Source organism: Brachyhypopomus gauderio, unplaced genomic scaffold, assembly GCF_052324685.1.
Source record: "Brachyhypopomus gauderio isolate BG-103 unplaced genomic scaffold, BGAUD_0.2 sc40, whole genome shotgun sequence".
NCBI lineage: Eukaryota > Metazoa > Chordata > Actinopteri > Gymnotiformes > Hypopomidae > Brachyhypopomus > Brachyhypopomus gauderio.
Genome location: NW_027506868.1, coordinates 10,001 through 27,418, shown reverse-complemented (window position 1 = coordinate 27,418; position 17,418 = coordinate 10,001). Strand labels below are relative to the sequence as shown.

The window sequence follows — 17,418 nt, the reverse complement described above, 5'->3', positions numbered from 1 at the left end:
ACTTATCAAAACTTGCATAAATTATGTAACGATGTAGTTTTGAAACCAAAACATTTGGAAATTGTGACATTTATTTAAAAGATATGCATCAGGGAACATTTTAAATACATCAGAACAGTGACTTTCTATTAAATAGAAATAGAAAAAGATATCCCCATTTCAAATATAAAAGACTTTGATAAACACATAGAAGAACACTAATGTGGTAAATGTGTTCCTTCACAGACTCCTTGCCTCTGCTCTTTGGCAAGAAGGACCAACACCACTCTTACAGTGTATCAAACACAGCAAGAGATCCACTTGCTACATATTGCACTCTGTTTAGATAATTGTATACACACGTAATAAACAGCTCAGGACAATACACTTACATTATATCATGGCTTTATAAATCTCTGTCTAAGACGTTTTAACTCAATGTCTGTGCGGTTGTATCTGAAGCTTGGCGCCGTGGAATGAGTCCTCTCTCGCATATGAATACAGAATCACAGAATGGGGAGGGTCAAACAGATCATTAGTTGAGACTTGAATTCTGTACATTGTAGAACTGTGGAGTTTCAAGTTAGAAACCACAAACAAGAATTGATTCAAATTGGTAATAAAAAAATGCACTTGGCTGATTAAAAACATATATGATGTCTAAAATAAAAGTCTCCACAGGAAACAGCAACTTAGATGCCCAGTCACAAGGGGCAGGAATAATGTAATAATAATTATTCTAAAAAATAGCCGCGAGCGGCAATTGGCGGGTTCACACACCAAAAGGCCTCTTGGGCTGTATAGGCAAAAAGATCCCCAAAGGTCATTTAGAACTAAAAGTGAAAAGAAGCTGTTTCAGTTGAAAAAATGCATAAATCAATGTTCAAAAAAGGTTCAATTGAGGCACTAAAGGCCCTAAAGGTTCAAAATAAATTGTATTGGGAAAATGATTTAGATCACAGAACTAAATCACATGCTGAGATCAGCTTTGTGTGTGTTTGTGTGGTATTTCATGGAAGCAATAGTTTTGAGTCAGTTCTGGAATTTGGCCACTAGATGGACCCAAGTACTAAGATACTGATATCTCATTAATTTCAGCAATGAAATAGGACTTTTGGTGAATTAAAAGGTTAATTTCTGGTCAGGTATTGCACTTTTTGTTATGAGATGTAAATGCAATTATATAGACCTCATTGATGTGAATCAGTGAATCATACAAGACCCATTACTTGTCTGTATCCTGCATAACAAGATTGCAGCATCAGTTTTTATGATTTCTTAGGTTTTTGGGTACTGTAGCACCCCTGACAGGCCAATTTGAACCAAATTTGGCAGACCTCACAGAAACCTCAGGCTATAAAAGCCTTTCAAATTGGGAGTTGATCGCTTACATGGTTTATGAGTTATAGCAATAAAGGTCATTGATGGCATGGCCAGAAGGATATAATGGAAAAATGGACCCGCCTGAGTATTTTAAAATCCAATATTTTTAAATCAGTTTTTACCTCCAGAGTCTACAGATTATGGTCATACCAATTGTTCCATAATTGGATCAAATTTCTAGGACTAATTCCAAAAGAGCTATTTTCAAACAATTGATGAATGTGACAAAAGTATGCATTTTTTAATAGGACTTGTAATGGCAAAGTTTTCAGGTCTACTGCAAGGAATCAAACAAATCAAGTTGCATGTTCCTAAGTGAAAATTTGGAGGAGTTATGCATGATTTTCACAAAAAGCGCCACCTAGTGGCCAAATGTTTCAAAACTGCACAGCATGACACATAGTCCTGAGATATGCACAGTGGTGAGGTTTCATGTTGATTGGCCAATGGTAAGTCTGTCAAATGGCCAATTAATTCAAAATAAAATTAATTGGCTCATGGCGGCCATGTTTTTTGAGTGATGATGTCATCATTGTGTGCCTTGATATCACTTGGGCCCCTGATGATGCCTGTAAAGTTTTGGCTTGATGTGACTAATGGTTTCTGAGAAACAGTTTTTCCCATGTTATAGCGCCCCCTATTGGACAATCGCGGCCAGCTTTGACCTGTGACCTCTGAGTCATGTGCCCTAACAACTGATAAAATTTCATGAAGATTGGTCAAAGCGTTGCTGAGATATAGCTGCTGAAGTAAATTTGGCCACGCCTCAGAGCTATTGATTGACATGTGACAACCAGACTGTATAGAAATCTCAGAATTTTTTTGATGATTTTTGATAAGGAGATTCTTCTGAATATTTTGACACCAAGACTTAAGAAATCCGACGAAAAACCAAGGAGTAGTAGGAAAAAGTAGGTTTTGCATATTATGCAAATTAGCAAAAAATCTAAGTAGGCGGAGCTTAATGGTTCTTGAGGCTTTTTTGTTTGTCTGGAGCCAAGGAATCCACCTGAAGTGGAATTTTGTTTCTAGGACCTACTGGGTGGGAGATATGGACCAAAACGCAAAATGCTGCGCTATAGCGCCACCATCAGGCCAATGTGGGTGTCTGTACTTTAGCACGGTCCCGCAAACAGACTACACCATTCTGCCAAGTTTGGTCTCCCTGGGCCTTACGGTCTAGGCTGCAGTATGCGTTTTATGCGGAGAAAAATAATAATAATAAGAAGAAAAAAGAAGAAAAATTCGAGCAATTACAATAGGTTTCCCACACTACGTGTGTGAACCCTAAAAATAATAAAAATCCTAAAAACGTGCCCCTGTCCTAAACTCTTCCACGGACACACTAGTCACTGCAAGCGAGCATCTATGCGTGGGTTTGACGTGGGAAAGCCGGACCAAGATGCTGGAATGGGATAGAAGTGAGACGTCCTGCCTGACAGGTGTGTAGGGCAGGGCCTCAGGCCACGGAGGAGGAGCCTCAGGTCACGGAGGAGGAGCCTCAGGCCACAGAGGAGGAGCCTCAGGCCACAGAGGAGGAGCCTCAGGCCACAGAGGAGGAGCCTCAGGCCACAGAGGAGGAGCTGGGGACGCCCTGGATGCTGGCGGTTGTGGGGGTGCCGCTGATGGCATTGAAGATGTGTAGTGAGTCAGGTAGATGGCTCTTCAGAGCATCCTCCACAGCACTGATCTATGGTGGTGGGGGGGGGGGGGGGGGTGAATTAATGTTACACATTTGAAAAGATCGTCTGGAGATACAGCATGAACGGACAATATTCAGACATGCATTACCATCCAATCTGGACACGTCAGCAAAGGAGAAAAGAAAGAAGGGGGTTACAACTGGTCACGTCACTGGTTTATATAACCTTCACCATTTATATGTGATTAAGTGATCAACCTTTGTAGTGACATAGCGCGTGTGTGTGTGTGTGTGTGTGATATGTGTGTCTTACTGGCTCATGCATAATGGCGGAGAGTTCCCTGGTGAGGTCTCTGTAGTTGGCCTTCATCTCGTCATGATACTCCTGCTGGTCCTCTTTGATCAGTCTCTCATTAATGCCCAGACCCTGACCACAGGCCTCCACAAACTGCCTGCGTGGATCACAAACAGGTGCTCAGTCACCATGGGGACTGGGGAGGGGGGGGGGGGGGCTTCCTGGATCCTCTCAGTGTGAAATCCACAGCACAGTTGAATGGTGAGTGTGGGAGTGGAGTGTGTGTGGGGGGGGGGGGGGGGGGGGGGGGGGGGGGTAACATACCTGAAGACCTCTTTGAGCTGCTTGACTTTGTTGTCTGGGTATTTTTTCGATGTGGTGTCATCGAGGAAAGCTCTGGCGTAGGCCAGTGGACCAGCGTTTACCTGGGTCACACACACACACACACACACACACACACACACACACACACACACACACACAGTACAGCTGCATCTCTCAATCTCTGGGTGAACACAAACATCTCCACTGATGCTACTTAACAGTTTGGTTGTGATTATGTTTGTGAGTGGCCTTTGCAATACTAACTCTTTGAATGCTGATATTGCAAAAGGATGAAATCTACAAAAAAGGCCTCTAAGAACCTGCACGCAGACTGCGAATGTTGTCAATTAATCAAAAGATTTAGCAGGTGTTTTAGAATAGTGTCAGACTCTGGCGTCCTGGACCCAAGCCGGTCACCCCTGCACCAGTACGCCCTGGTGCTCGGCGCCGTACCTGCACGCTGATGCTGCCCTGCAGTTTGAGCTGCAATTTGATCATGTCCACGTCGCTGCAGGCGCACAGCTGACGCAGCTCGCCCACTTTCTTGCTCATCTCGTCGATGGCCACCTCGATGGGGTTCAGGTCGGTGTGGTGCTGGTACATCACGGCGATGCGCTTCTTCACGTAGGGGAAGCAGTGTGTGGCTAGCAGGGGAGCGTGCGGTCACGTGAGACAACAAAGCAAGGGCACGTACAGCACGTTTGGTCGCTGGCGTCGTGCAAGCGTTTCACTTCCTGACCAGATACCTTAATTTATTAACTTCAAATACCATGTTAACCGGTTTGAAAAACCCAGGCATTCAGCAAAGTTCACCTAATAAGAGGAAAATAGTCAAGTGTGAGCTAGCTCACCATTATCACCCTTCATCAGATAACAGCTGGACTTTGCGGTCTGGTAAAGTAATATAACTATAAAACATAATTGATGGAGAGCCTCCTTCAGCCGTGTTGTTCAGCTGACACACTCAGATTTTAATCTCTTCTTTGAGGAATTACAATGGGATCAATATTTCAGCAGGTGTAATAATTAATTGTCTGCTTATCTTTGTATCTAGTTCTTACCTTTAAAGAGTCTACTCTCCATTCATAATACACGCCTCACATTTGCAAATATAGTTCATAGATATTCTAACATGTATTTACACATAAATAGAGGAATCGGATCTTTTTCACAGGGTAATATGCATCTAGAATTTGTCCTGTTATGTATATTTGGCATTGTTTTCTCTCAGACTGTTAACGCTGTGGTAGAGATAAATCCTCCAGAGGAGTGAAGCTTTGTGGTAGAGCAGGTCTGTCCAAAGTGGAGCTGTCAGACCAGAGCTGACCTGGGAGGATGTTTGAATTGGCCAATAGGAACCCAGCAGATTTACTGAAATTGCAAACGTGTACAAGCTCGTGCATCCCACAAAAATGTGAAATTCATCAATTTCTGATTCTGTAACCATGAATAAACGGGATACACTCCTAAACTGATTTGCAACTCACATGTCTGTATCTTCCTGTACAACTCTCAGCTTATCACATTCAGTGCTACTTGGTGTGCTAAGCTAAAAACCTGTTGGCAGCCCCGACTACAAGAAAGCTGCACACAGTGCGGTGGTGAAGGCCACATACTGGTGAGGATGGTCCTGCGTTTGCACTGCTCCTCGATGCCACCCTGCTTCCTCCCCGACACGGTGAAGGGCATCTCAAAGACGAATCTCCGAATGTTATGACTCCTCTCGAACTCGGTCTTCCTCTCCGCCAGCTCCTTCTCTTCCAGGTACGGCGTGACGTGAGTCACCTGGATGTACGCGTACTTGGAGTCCAGGTCTTTGGGATTGATCTGCTCCAGACAGACAGCAAAGGGAGGATGAACATGAAACAGCCCCGCACGCATGGGTTTCAGCCTCGGCCTTCACCAGTCAGAAACAGCCCCTCACCCTGCCGGAGTCCTGGATCATCTTGACGTTCTCAGCTCCAAATTTGTCAGAGTAGAGTTTTAGGAGTCTCTGGGAGATCTCAGACAGAGGGGTGAATTTGGGCTCTTTGTAGATGTACTCTTTTCCATCCTCATCCTCAAAGAATCCCTGAGAACAATAAAAAGCCAACAAAATCAAACCTTTAAGAAGTTACAGAAACTCCTCTTCCACCAGAAAAAGCCAGACCACTGGATTACCAGCCATATTCGTGCAAATATCTTGGCTTTTATTCATTTACTTCCTATGTTAAAAACAGGGGGAAACCGGCACACCACAAAGTGATGACACAAAGCTAGATACCACTGCCGAGCTACTGACACTACACCACATTCACGAAAACGTTTAGTTCAGCGGATGTTACGGAGGAGAACATCAAAATGGGAAGACTGGAAAGCATAGTCACAACCAAACCAAAACCAGCACACCATACGTCTAAGACGATTAGTGCTTTCCTCCCATCTGCTATTCCACCACTAAATCGACCGAATGTCGTCACCAAACACAACTGGAACTCGTACTTTGCAGACTGAAGTCACAGAGATCCAAGAAACGGGCGGACACACATACACCCTCAAAGTGGCTGATGTGTGAGTACAGAAAAGCTGACATGGTGTTAACTTTGCCGTGCAAGGATGATGGAGCAGTGAGCTACACTAGAGGCCACTGGACATGGAGAAGCTGATCTTCAAACTGAAGGTAATGCCCTTCAGTTAAGAAAGAAAGAAAGAAAGAAAGAAAAAGAAAGAAAGAAAGAAGGAAAGAGAAAGAAAGAAAGAAAAAGAAAGAAAGAAGGAAAGAGAAAGAAAGAAAGAAGCAAAGAGAAAGAAAGAAAGAAAGAAAGAAAGAAGGAAAGAGAAAGAAAGAAAGAAAGAAAGAAAGAAAGAAAGAAAGGGGAAGACAGAAGCACGTTCTTCCAATGAGAGTGTGCCATGGCCCCAGTTATAGGCAATCTAATGTAATTTAAAAGAGGTCAGAATGGCCTCCGAGTTTCACAGACTTGCAGCTTGTCTTTGATTTTGTCTCTGACCCATGGTCTTTCCTCTCAAAGCAAGAAACCTGACAGGACCATGACAGATTGGCAGAAGTGCCAGGCATGAGTAGTGTAAGAGTTAGAGACACCAGCCAGTGTGGAAGAGGACTTACCGCTGCCTTTACACAGGACACATGCAGAGAAAGATGACATCATTAATGACTAGATAAGTAGGACCGAGGGGCAAACCGACATTTACAATGACATGCCAATAAAGTCCGACTTCCAAATTCGCCTTCTGCATCTTATGCATTCGTCATATATTTGAAGAGGCTTGGCTTATTTTTTGATAGCTGTGGAATATATACTTGTGAGGCCGAGGACACAGTAAAGTCACATTCAATAAACCTACATGCATTGGCCTGTACGGTAACATTAAATTGGCCAGTTGTCCAGGTACCTGACCCATGTGACCCTTACCTGTCCAAAGAAGGCCACTCTGAAGTAGGTTCCCAGGAGCCTCTTGCCTGTGTGCATCACCTCTGCCACCTTGCTGTAGGCACGGTGTAGCGTCTCATACAGGTGAGCCAGTTTCTGCCAAAATATCAAACCAGGTCATAAACACCACTGCAACATGTCCACATGCCTCCCTTTCTCCTCAACTCAACATTAAGGAGACCATTGGGCCGTCACAGTTCATCTTACTGTACATCAATGTTTTTTCTCCCAGTGTACTGTAGTTGTCTCCAATTCCACATTCTTCTACTGACCCTTTAGGACTACTGTGAAGCCTGCCCACCTCCTCCGAGCAGGAGTGGGTGATGCAGCAAAAATATCTCCAGGAGACATACGTCACCTTCAAATATTTCCTCTTTTGTGTGATTCGCCAACAAGCTACTGCAAACAGGATACACTAGCAAACCAGCGGAGCTATTACTGACCTTCACCTCACCGTCTCTCCCTTGGCAAGTCAAAAATAAAACCCCAACAAGAAATAAGTCTTCTATGGTCTTAACTGCTGGCAGTTTCTGCTGGTTTGATTATGGGGGAATTGACTGTAAAGAAGTGATTTACATAATGCAATGACTGATGAAATATTATTGTGACAGCTGTGATTGTACCTCAAAGTCTCGTCTCTTCTCATAGATGGGAATGATGAGCTTGTAGATGTCCGAGATGAGCTCATATCGTTCTGCTTTCCAGAGTCCGTCAGCACACTCCTCTAGCAACTCCATCAGGACATCCTACCACACACACACACACACACACACACACACACACACGGCCCATGAGAACACCCACACACACACGAACATACACGACAGCTTCCACAGGAAGTTGCGATTCCAAAGTGCGCCGAATGCATCGTTATGAATCTTTTTATTATACTGAATATAAACTCATACTATATATGTAAACTCGGATCCATTTATCTCAATAGAACATTTGTATCTGCATTACTATTACATGTAGATAAACCTGTTTATTGTAGTAATGTACGAATAGAGGAAAGGCATGCTTTAAAAGGTGATTTTATAAAAAGCAGCTTTTCTGTGCTTTTTTTTTCTGTCACTCCAATAACAAGAGAGATCCAATATAAGATACTGGCTTTATCAGCCCTAAAAGTGCAGCACTGTGATTTCGTATCTGCGAGTCTGGTGATAAGCCTTACAGATAAGCACACACGTGCACAATATTGATTCCAAGTTTCTCAAGTGCTGTTCCACTGTCTGCCTTCATCATCCTGTCTAACGTCTAATGTCTAAGCTTAAGACGAATGTATTGAATACAGGTAGTAATGTGAGAGTGGCACTCCAACATAGTGCTTTAACGATGGCGGGATCTGGCAGCAGCGGTCGACAGGTCCACACCTCGTTGAAGTGCACGTCTTGCATGCCCACGTCCTCCATCATAGACGCCTCCTCGTCGATGTTTGGGGTGACCACACGGAACGCCGAGCAGCCCTGTTTAAACATACCTGCGCCAATCGCAATGAACAACGGGTCAGAAACGGGAACCATTAAGACAGCGAGGCCCTCGTCTTGTTCTGCAGTGAATCTTAGGCGCCTCCCGGTGGTCATTGGCGGTAGTGGCGGTGGTGCTCACCTTTCCTCCGCAGGTACTCGGCCACCAGGGCGGCGACGTGTACGTAGCACATGGCTGCCTGTGGGAAGGTCATGTGCAGGGGTTAAACAGGAGGCGGAGCTTGGCGCGAGTGCATATGCGTTGGTGGGGGCGTGTCCTCGCACCTCGGACAGGTCGCCGTTCTTGACGTGGATGCGGGCCATGCTGTCCAACCAGGTCTTGCGCAGCTCCGGGGTGCTGGCGTACGACTTGGCCAGGCTGTACTGCAGGTCCACCAACATCTCGGGATCACGCTCGTGCTCCTTCATCTGAGCAGTGGCCATCAGGACGGTGCGGATGCGTTTGGTCAGGTCCTTCACGTCCGACGGGAACGCCGTGTTCTGTGGGGAGCCGAGGAGGACATCAGGACACCATCTAAAAACACCTTTCGTCCATACAGCCAATAACATGGGCTACGAGGGACGACAACAGCTCGGGGAAGCGATATGTACGTAAAGTGAATTCGCTCACTGACCTTAATGGTCTTGTCGCTGTTGGCACAGTTGTTGATGATGGAGAGAGACTGCTGAAACCTCATGCCACCGATGCCAATGACATCGGCAATCAGCTGACTGACGGCTATCACCACCTGAGGGCACACGAGTCGAGAGCGTCACAACTCCAAAGAACACCAAATGTTCACACGGACACCGACAGGCCACTGGGGTCTGGTCAGCAGCAGCGGGGGTCTTGAGGTAGAGGACCTGGAGGTGCGTGCGGACAAAGGACTTCCTGCCCGTGTAGTCAAAGTTGCTCTTCATGAGGAAGTAGAGCAGGTGGGCGGCATCGCTGCGGATGGAGCTCAGCTTGGAGTTACAGCACTTCAGGATCTCGTAGCAGAAGGACGCGCACATATCTGCACGGCCCTCGAAAAACGTGCAAGGGAACTAGGCGAGCACGCACACATACACACACACAACCAGACACAAACACACACACACACCCATAAAAAAGCAAATAAACATCTTTGTCTAACACAGCTTGTGATTTAAAAGCCAATAATGATTTAATTTTTTGGACATTTTAGACACCAGTGTAAAACAAATCACACAAATCAGTGTAATTTTTCTTTGACTACCTGATTGAGTTCTGTAGGTTTAGATTTACATTTACATTTATGGCATTTGGCAGACGCCCTTATCCAGAGCGACTTACATTTTTTAAATCTCATTTTTATACAAGTGAGCAATTGAGGGTTAAGGGCCTTGCTCTGGGGCATCTCAGTCATGGACTCAGGTCTGGGGATCGAACCCACGACCCTCTGGTCACAAGACCAGTTCCCTGACCATTAGGCCATGACTGCCCTTTTAGATGATGAGCAGAAACAACAGGGGAAGTGAGAGTACAAGAATTGTGGCTGTCTGGAGGCAAAAGACCTAGTACAGCAGAACTGGCTGGTGAGACGTCAAAACTGCATACCAGACAAGCTTAAGCTAGGACCTCCAGTGAGCTGCCATAACGCTTACTTTGTAGATAAAGGTGCGCAGGAACATGAAGACCTGCTTAAGGGCCGTCTCAGACTGGTTAATCTGCAGGAAGCCCAGATGGACCGCAAACACTTTCTTCATCAGGGGGTTGTGGCCGTGATCTAAGCTCAGCTGGGTCTGAGAATGAGGAAGAGAGAGTTAGAGAGCAGGGTGGGAAGAGAGGGGGAGTGTGTGTGTGTGTGTGTGTGTGTGTGAGAGAGAGATGAGGAGGCAACGAGGCAGCAGGGGGAGAGAGGGTGTGAGAGAGTGTATGTGTGAGTGGGAGTGAAAGAGAAAGAGAGGGAGAGAGAAAGAGAGTGTGTGTGAGTGCGAGAGAGCATGAGAAAACGAGTGGAATGGATGTATAATCCCTGTATTTGAGGGCTTTACAACAGTTGTATTCAATTGGCTGTATTCAATGACTCGGGTTATGTTAGTGGTGAACTCTTCCATAATGTAATACAATTTTGACTTCTAAGGCAGGTATTTCATGTTGGGCTTCATTCAATGTAACACAATGTGATAAAATCATACAGAATGACTGATGTATGCAGCAAAATAAATGATATTTCTAATCCAATTCATAGTATAAAAACTGCTATGAAAGGCTGAAATGATGCAGCACTTTTACATAAGTATATATAATATTACTCAGAACTCAAGAACACAAGAGGGAGTTCGACATCAGATTGATAAGAGACCATAACACAGAGAGAACAGTTAAAGTGTGTGTTAGTACAGTGAGGTACAGCTGACCTGTATGATGATGTCATACCTTAAAGTCCACGTGTTAGTACAGTGAGGTATTGCAGACCTGTATGATGATGTCATACCTTAAAGCCCATGGTAAAGATGCTCAAGGTATCCAGCACTGTCAGACACACCTCGGTAGCAATGTTGGCCTCCAGCAGCGACTGGTTCAACACGTCCGCGTCAGAATGGCAATACGCTACACACACAGACACACACACACACGCAGACACTCAATTAAAATACAGTGACTTCTCTATATTAGAACTATTAAAATGCAGTGTGATAATGTTTTCTTTTATGGAAAGAAAACAAGAATTGAGGGACAGAAAGAAAGGAGTGCAGGGATAGATGGATGGATGGATGGATGGATGGATGGATGGATGGATTGACAACTATACAAGCTCAGTACCAGATAATGGCCATTCCTGTGACCAATGCTCCTTTATTAAGTTACTCTACCTATAACAAAGAACAGGCACTAGCAGCAGTGTCCATCATCCTTTGTAAACCATTATGCCTGATGTGTTAGGCCCACTGATGTACTGATGAGGTTATGATGAAGAGCGTTTTCATGGTGGTCGTTGAGAGGGTTACTGAGTCGATGGCGGTTGGCTACCTGTCAGACTGATCAGTTCTTACCATGACCTACAGAAACACCAAGTATACTGGTAATCTTTCTGACACTGGAAACAGAGACTGAGAGAGAAAGAGAGAGACTGGCTTCAATATGAGGAACAGACTGACTCCAATACCAGAAACAGAGAGACTGGCTTCAATACCAGAAACAGAAATACTGGCTTCTATATAAGAAACAGAGAGACTGGCTTCAATACCAGAAACAGAAAGACTGGCTTCAATATGAGCAACAGAAAGACTGTCTTCAATAGATAGAGTAGTGCTTCACTAGGGAAACCCTGAGGGCTTCAGCCTCCAGAAAACGTCCTTCAAGAGAAGCAGAGCAGCGGGCCAGGAGATATTGACACCATGGTGGTGATGATGATGATGATGATGTTTCCGACAGATAATGTGCAGACCGCACTGCTGGGTGGGACTCACTGTGGCTGAACGTGTAGGAGTTGTCCAGGCTGCTGAGCTGCTGTAAGCGGGCGTGCATCGCCCCCGCGCGGCTACGGGACACGGGCAGAGTCTGAGACTTACGCTCGTGGGCGACAGGCCCCGCCTCCTGGCTCCTACGGGGGTTCCACAGTGAGCGTTAACATTGGACCCACTCACACACACACACACATGCACGCACACTCACACACACACACACACACACACACACACACATGCACGCACACTCACACAAACACACACACACACACACGTTACGGGACTTTTTTCATCTATTCTCTGTCAAAATGTGGCATGATCGTGCTCCATTCCTAACATGTTCTTAAATCTACAACATGACTGACTGTGGTGTTCTGTTTTCTAACCATGTGTTGCTATGGGTGAGCATACAGTAGTTTGGCCACGCCCACTGAGCCAACAGTATCAGGACAGGCCCAGAATAAGGGACTGAGACAGAGACGGTTCCGCTCGTGCAGGTGAGGCGAGGTAACCATGCAGACAGACAGACAAGCACATGCAGGAGTGCAATTAGACAGGTGTGTCCAGTCTTACCCCAGTAAGCGGGAGCCTCGCGCACGCGTGTTTGTGTGTGAGTGTGTGTGAGGGTCTCACAGTGTGGATGTGAACAAAAAAGACAAATTGTGAATAGTTAAAGACAACACCCAACCCAGGTCCAATCACAGAGAGAATAGATGTTATGTGTGTATGCAGATTTGTATCCGTGTGTTACACTGTTTGACAACATTCGACAGTGCAGGAGAGATGGTCGGGAGAGATTTAGAAGAACATACATTTGAACTTGAAATAACTGACTACATTTGCAATGTGGTGTCTGGATTATTGATAGATGTGCTTTGGATCAACAACAACATTTTTAAGGACAAAACAAAAGACATCACCATAGCCAAAGACATTACCTGGCAATGTGCCTTTTCCCCATGTATCTGAACTGGTGGAGGCACAGCCTGGAGAAAGACCAAAGACGTCTTTTAAAATACGATCAGAAACATGGCGCTGAGATGAAGATCTTCTTCATCTGATGTACTTACTCTAGCAGAGTGAAAAAATCCATCAGATCTCCAGGTGAAGCCTTATTCCAGTAGGTGAAGAGGGCATCTGAGTAAGAAGACATTTTATATTCAGAGAGGCATTTGTTCCTTACGATTGTTGACTGCAGAGAGTTCTCTATATAAAGCAACACTCTTGTCTTATGAATATGTATATGAATATACATGACTGTGAATGCAGTCAAACGTGGTCAATCATTTAAAAGAAGAATTGATTGGCAGGTGTGTGTACCTTCAGACATGCTCTTGAGAACATGTAGAAAACACATTAAGAGGCTCTTCACCTCAGTCTGCTCTAGTTTATCACATCGCAGGAGGGACCCACCCAGAGCTGCAGGGGTTTGGCTCTGACAGAGAGGGAGAGGGAGAGGAAAAGGGAGAGAGAGAGAGAGTCAGACACAAACACATTCACTGCACGTTTGTCCTTGTTTACTGTTAGATGAGAAGAAACGCTTCATGCTAGATGTCGATGGGGAATGCGGTTTTTCAGACAAGCCTGATTTGTGTCCAGGTTCATCAGCATAAATCAGGGCGGTGGAAACCGCGTGTCCCGTTCAGGCTGGACTGTGTGTCCCGATCAAACAGGACTGTGTGTCCCGATCAGGCAGGACTGCGTGTCCCGATCAGGCAGGACTGCGTGTCCCGATCAGGCAGGACTGCGTGTCCCGATCAGGCAGGACTGCGTGTCCCGATCAGGCAGGACTGCGTGTCCCGATCAGGCAGGACTGTGTGTCCTGATCAGGCAGAACTGTGTGTCCTGATCAGGCAGGACTCTGTACCCTGTGGGTTTGGTTATAGAAAACCCACAGAATCCAGTTTTGTCCTTTAATATTTAGCTGCTTTTACTCACAAATGTCTTCATGGAAAATCAGATAATCAGAAAAACAAAAGTCAACTCCAACCAAGGGCATGCTGGGACTTTGAAAAGAGTACAGCGACCCCCCCACCCCCAATGTAACCCAAAGAGCCCCCAGTGTGGGGGGGAGGGGGGGTTAACTGTAACAGCACACACACACACACACACACACACACACTCTGGGCTGGGGAGCTCAGAGCCTCTAGGAGCGTTAGTGTGGTACTTGTGCGGGGCAGCTTGTTTGGGGGCCCCTCTGGCTGAAGGTGGCGCTGGAGAGCAGAGAGAAGTCCAGCGTGTGGCGCTTGGGCGGGAGTGTCACCTCCACCACCTCACCCAGCACACGTGGCCCACTGGCCGAGTGACGGCGGGCAAGGAGCTCACACTGATGACCCCGAGAACAGCAATGGGTCAGCATCACACACACACACACACACACACACACACACACACACACACACACACACACACGTACGTTAGCAACACACACACACGTACGCACGCACACATACACTCAAACCACACACTAGTTAGCACTGTACACACACACAGATTAGCAAAGCATACATAAACATACATCTGTTACCTTTTTAGCACCTGTTACACAGCCATATCACCACACACACACACACACACACACACACCCTATGTGCATACACATACACTCACAGGTTAGCACACCACACAGCCATAAAAGACGAGGCATCAGATTAAACCCAGTGCACTTAAAAGCATGACCACCAGGGAGATACAGTAATGTGATACTGGGTAATGTAGTCTCAGCAAGTCGGTACACTATCAGATGGGTCAGATAACATTGTCAGGTGAATACCTGTGGTCACTGCTAGAAAACACATGTCCGACCTATCAGCAATAGGCATTTGCCTTGTCAGTACCTTGTCAAGGGGGTGGAGCTTGTCATTGCTGCGCTCTGGTAGGCTGTTGCTGGAGTCGGTGCTGATGAGAGAGCCCCGTGATTCGGCATGCCGTACAGAGCTGACATTCGGAGTGGAAGATGCATGTGGAGATGCTGGGACACAGAAAGATATTTTTTATTATTCATTATAAACCGTCACATTTGAAAAGTCCTACAGGTAGCAATGCCATTTTATTTAAAACTTTTTAAAATGTGAGGACTTGATTTGATTAGTTATTATTGTCAGATTGCTATGGTGTGATTATAATATAGTAATGTTGTAATGTTACATAATAATATGTAATGTTACATCTTAACAGGTCCAGTGGGACTGGGGTCATCCTCTCTCACCTGTTCCCGAGATGACCCCAAACACATCCTTATGTAGAGCACTCTCCACGTGGCTGCCTGCTTTAGGAGGTGTTATCAGAGTGGCCATGAGATGTTCATCACGTCCATTCTGCAATGCACAAGATACCATCCCTCAAACCTCAGCCCAACAGAAGAGAGAGAGAGAGACAGAGAGAGAGAGAGAGAGAGAGAGAGAGAGGGAGAGACAGAGAGAGAGAGGGAGGGAGAGACAGAGCGAGAGAGAAAGAAAGAGAGATAGCTATAGATTCCTCCAGCTGTAATTACAGTATGTGGCCTCTAGGTGTCAGGCTTACGCTGTTGGAGAGGTTGTTGGGGAGGCTGTTGGGGAAGGGGGAGACATCTTTAATGTTGAGTCTGTGGACGTTCTCTTGAAGTAGCCCAAAGAGAGGCAGGTACAGAGTGGCCATCCGGGCCTGCTGGCTCTGAAACACATTATTACTCATTCAACATACACACCTAGATGCAAACGGAGGCTGCAGTTTACACTCTATAAAACCCATTCGAGTACAATACATGCCCAGTATGAATGAGAACGATATCACACCTGTCCCACCTGACGCAGACTCACCTTGGACGTGTAGCGGTCATCAAAAGTGTGTTTGATCATGAGGTTCTTCAGCACCTGGATCGCTATCTGCCTCATGTCCCGAAACTCCTGCATGGCCCCGCCCACTTCTCTCAACAGCAGCCCAGCCAGGAAGTGGTTCTTACAGAAGTCATCCGTTAGAGAGTAGTCCAACTGTAAATCTGTACCAAAGGGAGCAATCAGGAGGGAGGGAGGGAGGGAGGGAGAGAGAGAGAGAGAGAGAGAGAGAGAGAGAGAGAGAGAGAGAGAGAGAGAGAGAGAGAGAGAGAGAGAGAGAGAGAGAGAGAGAGAGAATGCGGTCACTGGGGAAAAATACAGTAATGATAAAGTATAATACAATGCAAAATAGGTTTTTCTTGGTGGAGGACAACACAGCTGGAAAGTGAATCATTATGTCTTACACAGCACATGAAGAACTCAAATCTGATAATGATTCAACAAGAATAACAAAGATGAATGTGCAAAAAGTCCCCATATCTTTTAAAAACACTGATGATTATTGTCAATATTCTTTGATATAAATGATAATTAGCATTTTTAGCTAATATTGTTGAATAATGTTAATTCAACAATAATTCTCTATAATTCTCTAGAGCTCAAATTCTACCAATAGCCGTAATAATACTAAAGTAAACAGGAAGCATGAACTAATTACTAATGATTATGATTATAATAACCACTACAGAACATACTCAGAACACCACACAACTACTCCAACACCAGTGAAATAGTATAACTGGAAATAAAATAAATAAATAAAACTTGTCAAAAACTTGAAACAGAGATTTTTGATCATTCCACACTGATTTCAGGAGGAAAGTATTGATCCGTAAGTGATTGGTTATGGATTAAATCAGGTAGGTGGCACGCCTCACGTACCTACAGCAGACTCCATACTGGAGCAAAGAACTGCTGCACAGCACAACACACACAGGAGAGTGCAACACACACACACACACACACACACACACACACACACACACGCACGCACGCACGCACACACGCACGCACACACGCACGCACACACGCACGCACACACTAACATAATTATGCAACAAAGAAAACTTTAGCTCAGTTAGACTCCAAGTTTGAGTTTGGTATTAATTCTAACTACTCCACATTAGGATCTCATATATACAGATGCAAACATATTTACAGACGTTAAACAAGTTTAACCATTAAGTGTAAATCAGTAGACAAACTGATTTTCTTTGGTTATTATGGTCATAATTCAAGCTTTGAACAGTCTGAAGATGTTAGTGGTAAGTAGGTGCAACCATGTCTCCTCTGACCTTGGAACCTCTGTATTCGTCCCTTTCCAAAAGGCATGGGCAGATTGAGAGGGATGTAGTGCTCATGATTACACACCACCCGCAAGAACTCAAACTTAAACTCGTACAGCGTCTGTGGACAACAGGAGGGACATGTGTGTGAAGGAGGACACTGGGGACAGAGGAGGACACTGGGGACAGAGGAGGACACAGGGGACAAAGTGTATTCGGGGGAGTCGTGTAGGAACGGATCACCTTTGTGTCTCCAGGCATGAAACAGTTGATGTAGTTGTTGATCTGCTTGAAGACGAAACCGCGGTCCATGAACGTAAAACAACGCTGAGGGACAAAAACAAAGGTTTTATTTACATTCATGAGGG

The 17,418-nt window shown here is 45.3% G+C and overlaps 1 protein-coding gene across 3 annotated transcripts in view; it reads right to left on the bottom strand.

Annotated features, from left to right (window-relative positions):
- Positions 1 to 37: 37 nt before the first annotated feature.
- Positions 38 to 17,418, bottom strand: part of LOC143485878 (dedicator of cytokinesis protein 9) — a 26,268-nt gene continuing 8,887 nt past the window's right edge. The window contains exons 22-48 of one of the 3 annotated variants that reach the window (XR_013123068.1): positions 17,294 to 17,377; positions 17,060 to 17,171; positions 15,750 to 15,928; positions 15,475 to 15,603; positions 15,161 to 15,269; positions 14,790 to 14,923; positions 13,273 to 13,387; positions 13,023 to 13,089; positions 12,891 to 12,938; positions 11,956 to 12,089; positions 11,539 to 11,595; positions 10,980 to 11,095; positions 10,147 to 10,284; positions 9,385 to 9,567; positions 9,156 to 9,269; positions 8,806 to 9,021; positions 8,663 to 8,720; positions 8,428 to 8,534; positions 7,678 to 7,800; positions 7,037 to 7,150; positions 5,548 to 5,694; positions 5,240 to 5,450; positions 4,077 to 4,267; positions 3,624 to 3,724; positions 3,318 to 3,456; positions 2,649 to 3,052; positions 40 to 718 (exon numbers count right to left, since the gene is read on the bottom strand). Coding sequence is in view for 1 of the 3 variants with exons in the window: in XM_076985544.1 (XP_076841659.1) it covers positions 2,927 to 3,052; positions 3,318 to 3,456; positions 3,624 to 3,724; positions 4,077 to 4,267; positions 5,240 to 5,450; positions 5,548 to 5,694; positions 7,037 to 7,150; positions 7,678 to 7,800; positions 8,428 to 8,534; positions 8,663 to 8,720; positions 8,806 to 9,021; positions 9,156 to 9,269; positions 9,385 to 9,567; positions 10,147 to 10,284; positions 10,980 to 11,095; positions 11,539 to 11,595; positions 11,956 to 12,089; positions 12,891 to 12,938; positions 13,023 to 13,089; positions 13,273 to 13,387; positions 14,790 to 14,923; positions 15,161 to 15,269; positions 15,475 to 15,603; positions 15,750 to 15,928; positions 17,060 to 17,171; positions 17,294 to 17,377 (3,252 nt within the window). In the remaining 2 variants the exon portion in view is untranslated. Of the gene's footprint in view, positions 3,053 to 3,317; positions 3,457 to 3,623; positions 3,725 to 4,076; positions 4,268 to 5,239; positions 5,451 to 5,547; positions 5,695 to 7,036; positions 7,151 to 7,677; positions 7,801 to 8,427; positions 8,535 to 8,662; positions 8,721 to 8,805; positions 9,022 to 9,155; positions 9,270 to 9,384; positions 9,568 to 10,146; positions 10,285 to 10,979; positions 11,096 to 11,538; positions 11,596 to 11,955; positions 12,090 to 12,890; positions 12,939 to 13,022; positions 13,090 to 13,272; positions 13,388 to 14,789; positions 14,924 to 15,160; positions 15,270 to 15,474; positions 15,604 to 15,749; positions 15,929 to 17,059; positions 17,172 to 17,293; positions 17,378 to 17,418 lie in introns of all 3 variants that reach the window. The other 2 variants (XM_076985544.1, XR_013123069.1) reach the window with 2 other exon arrangements.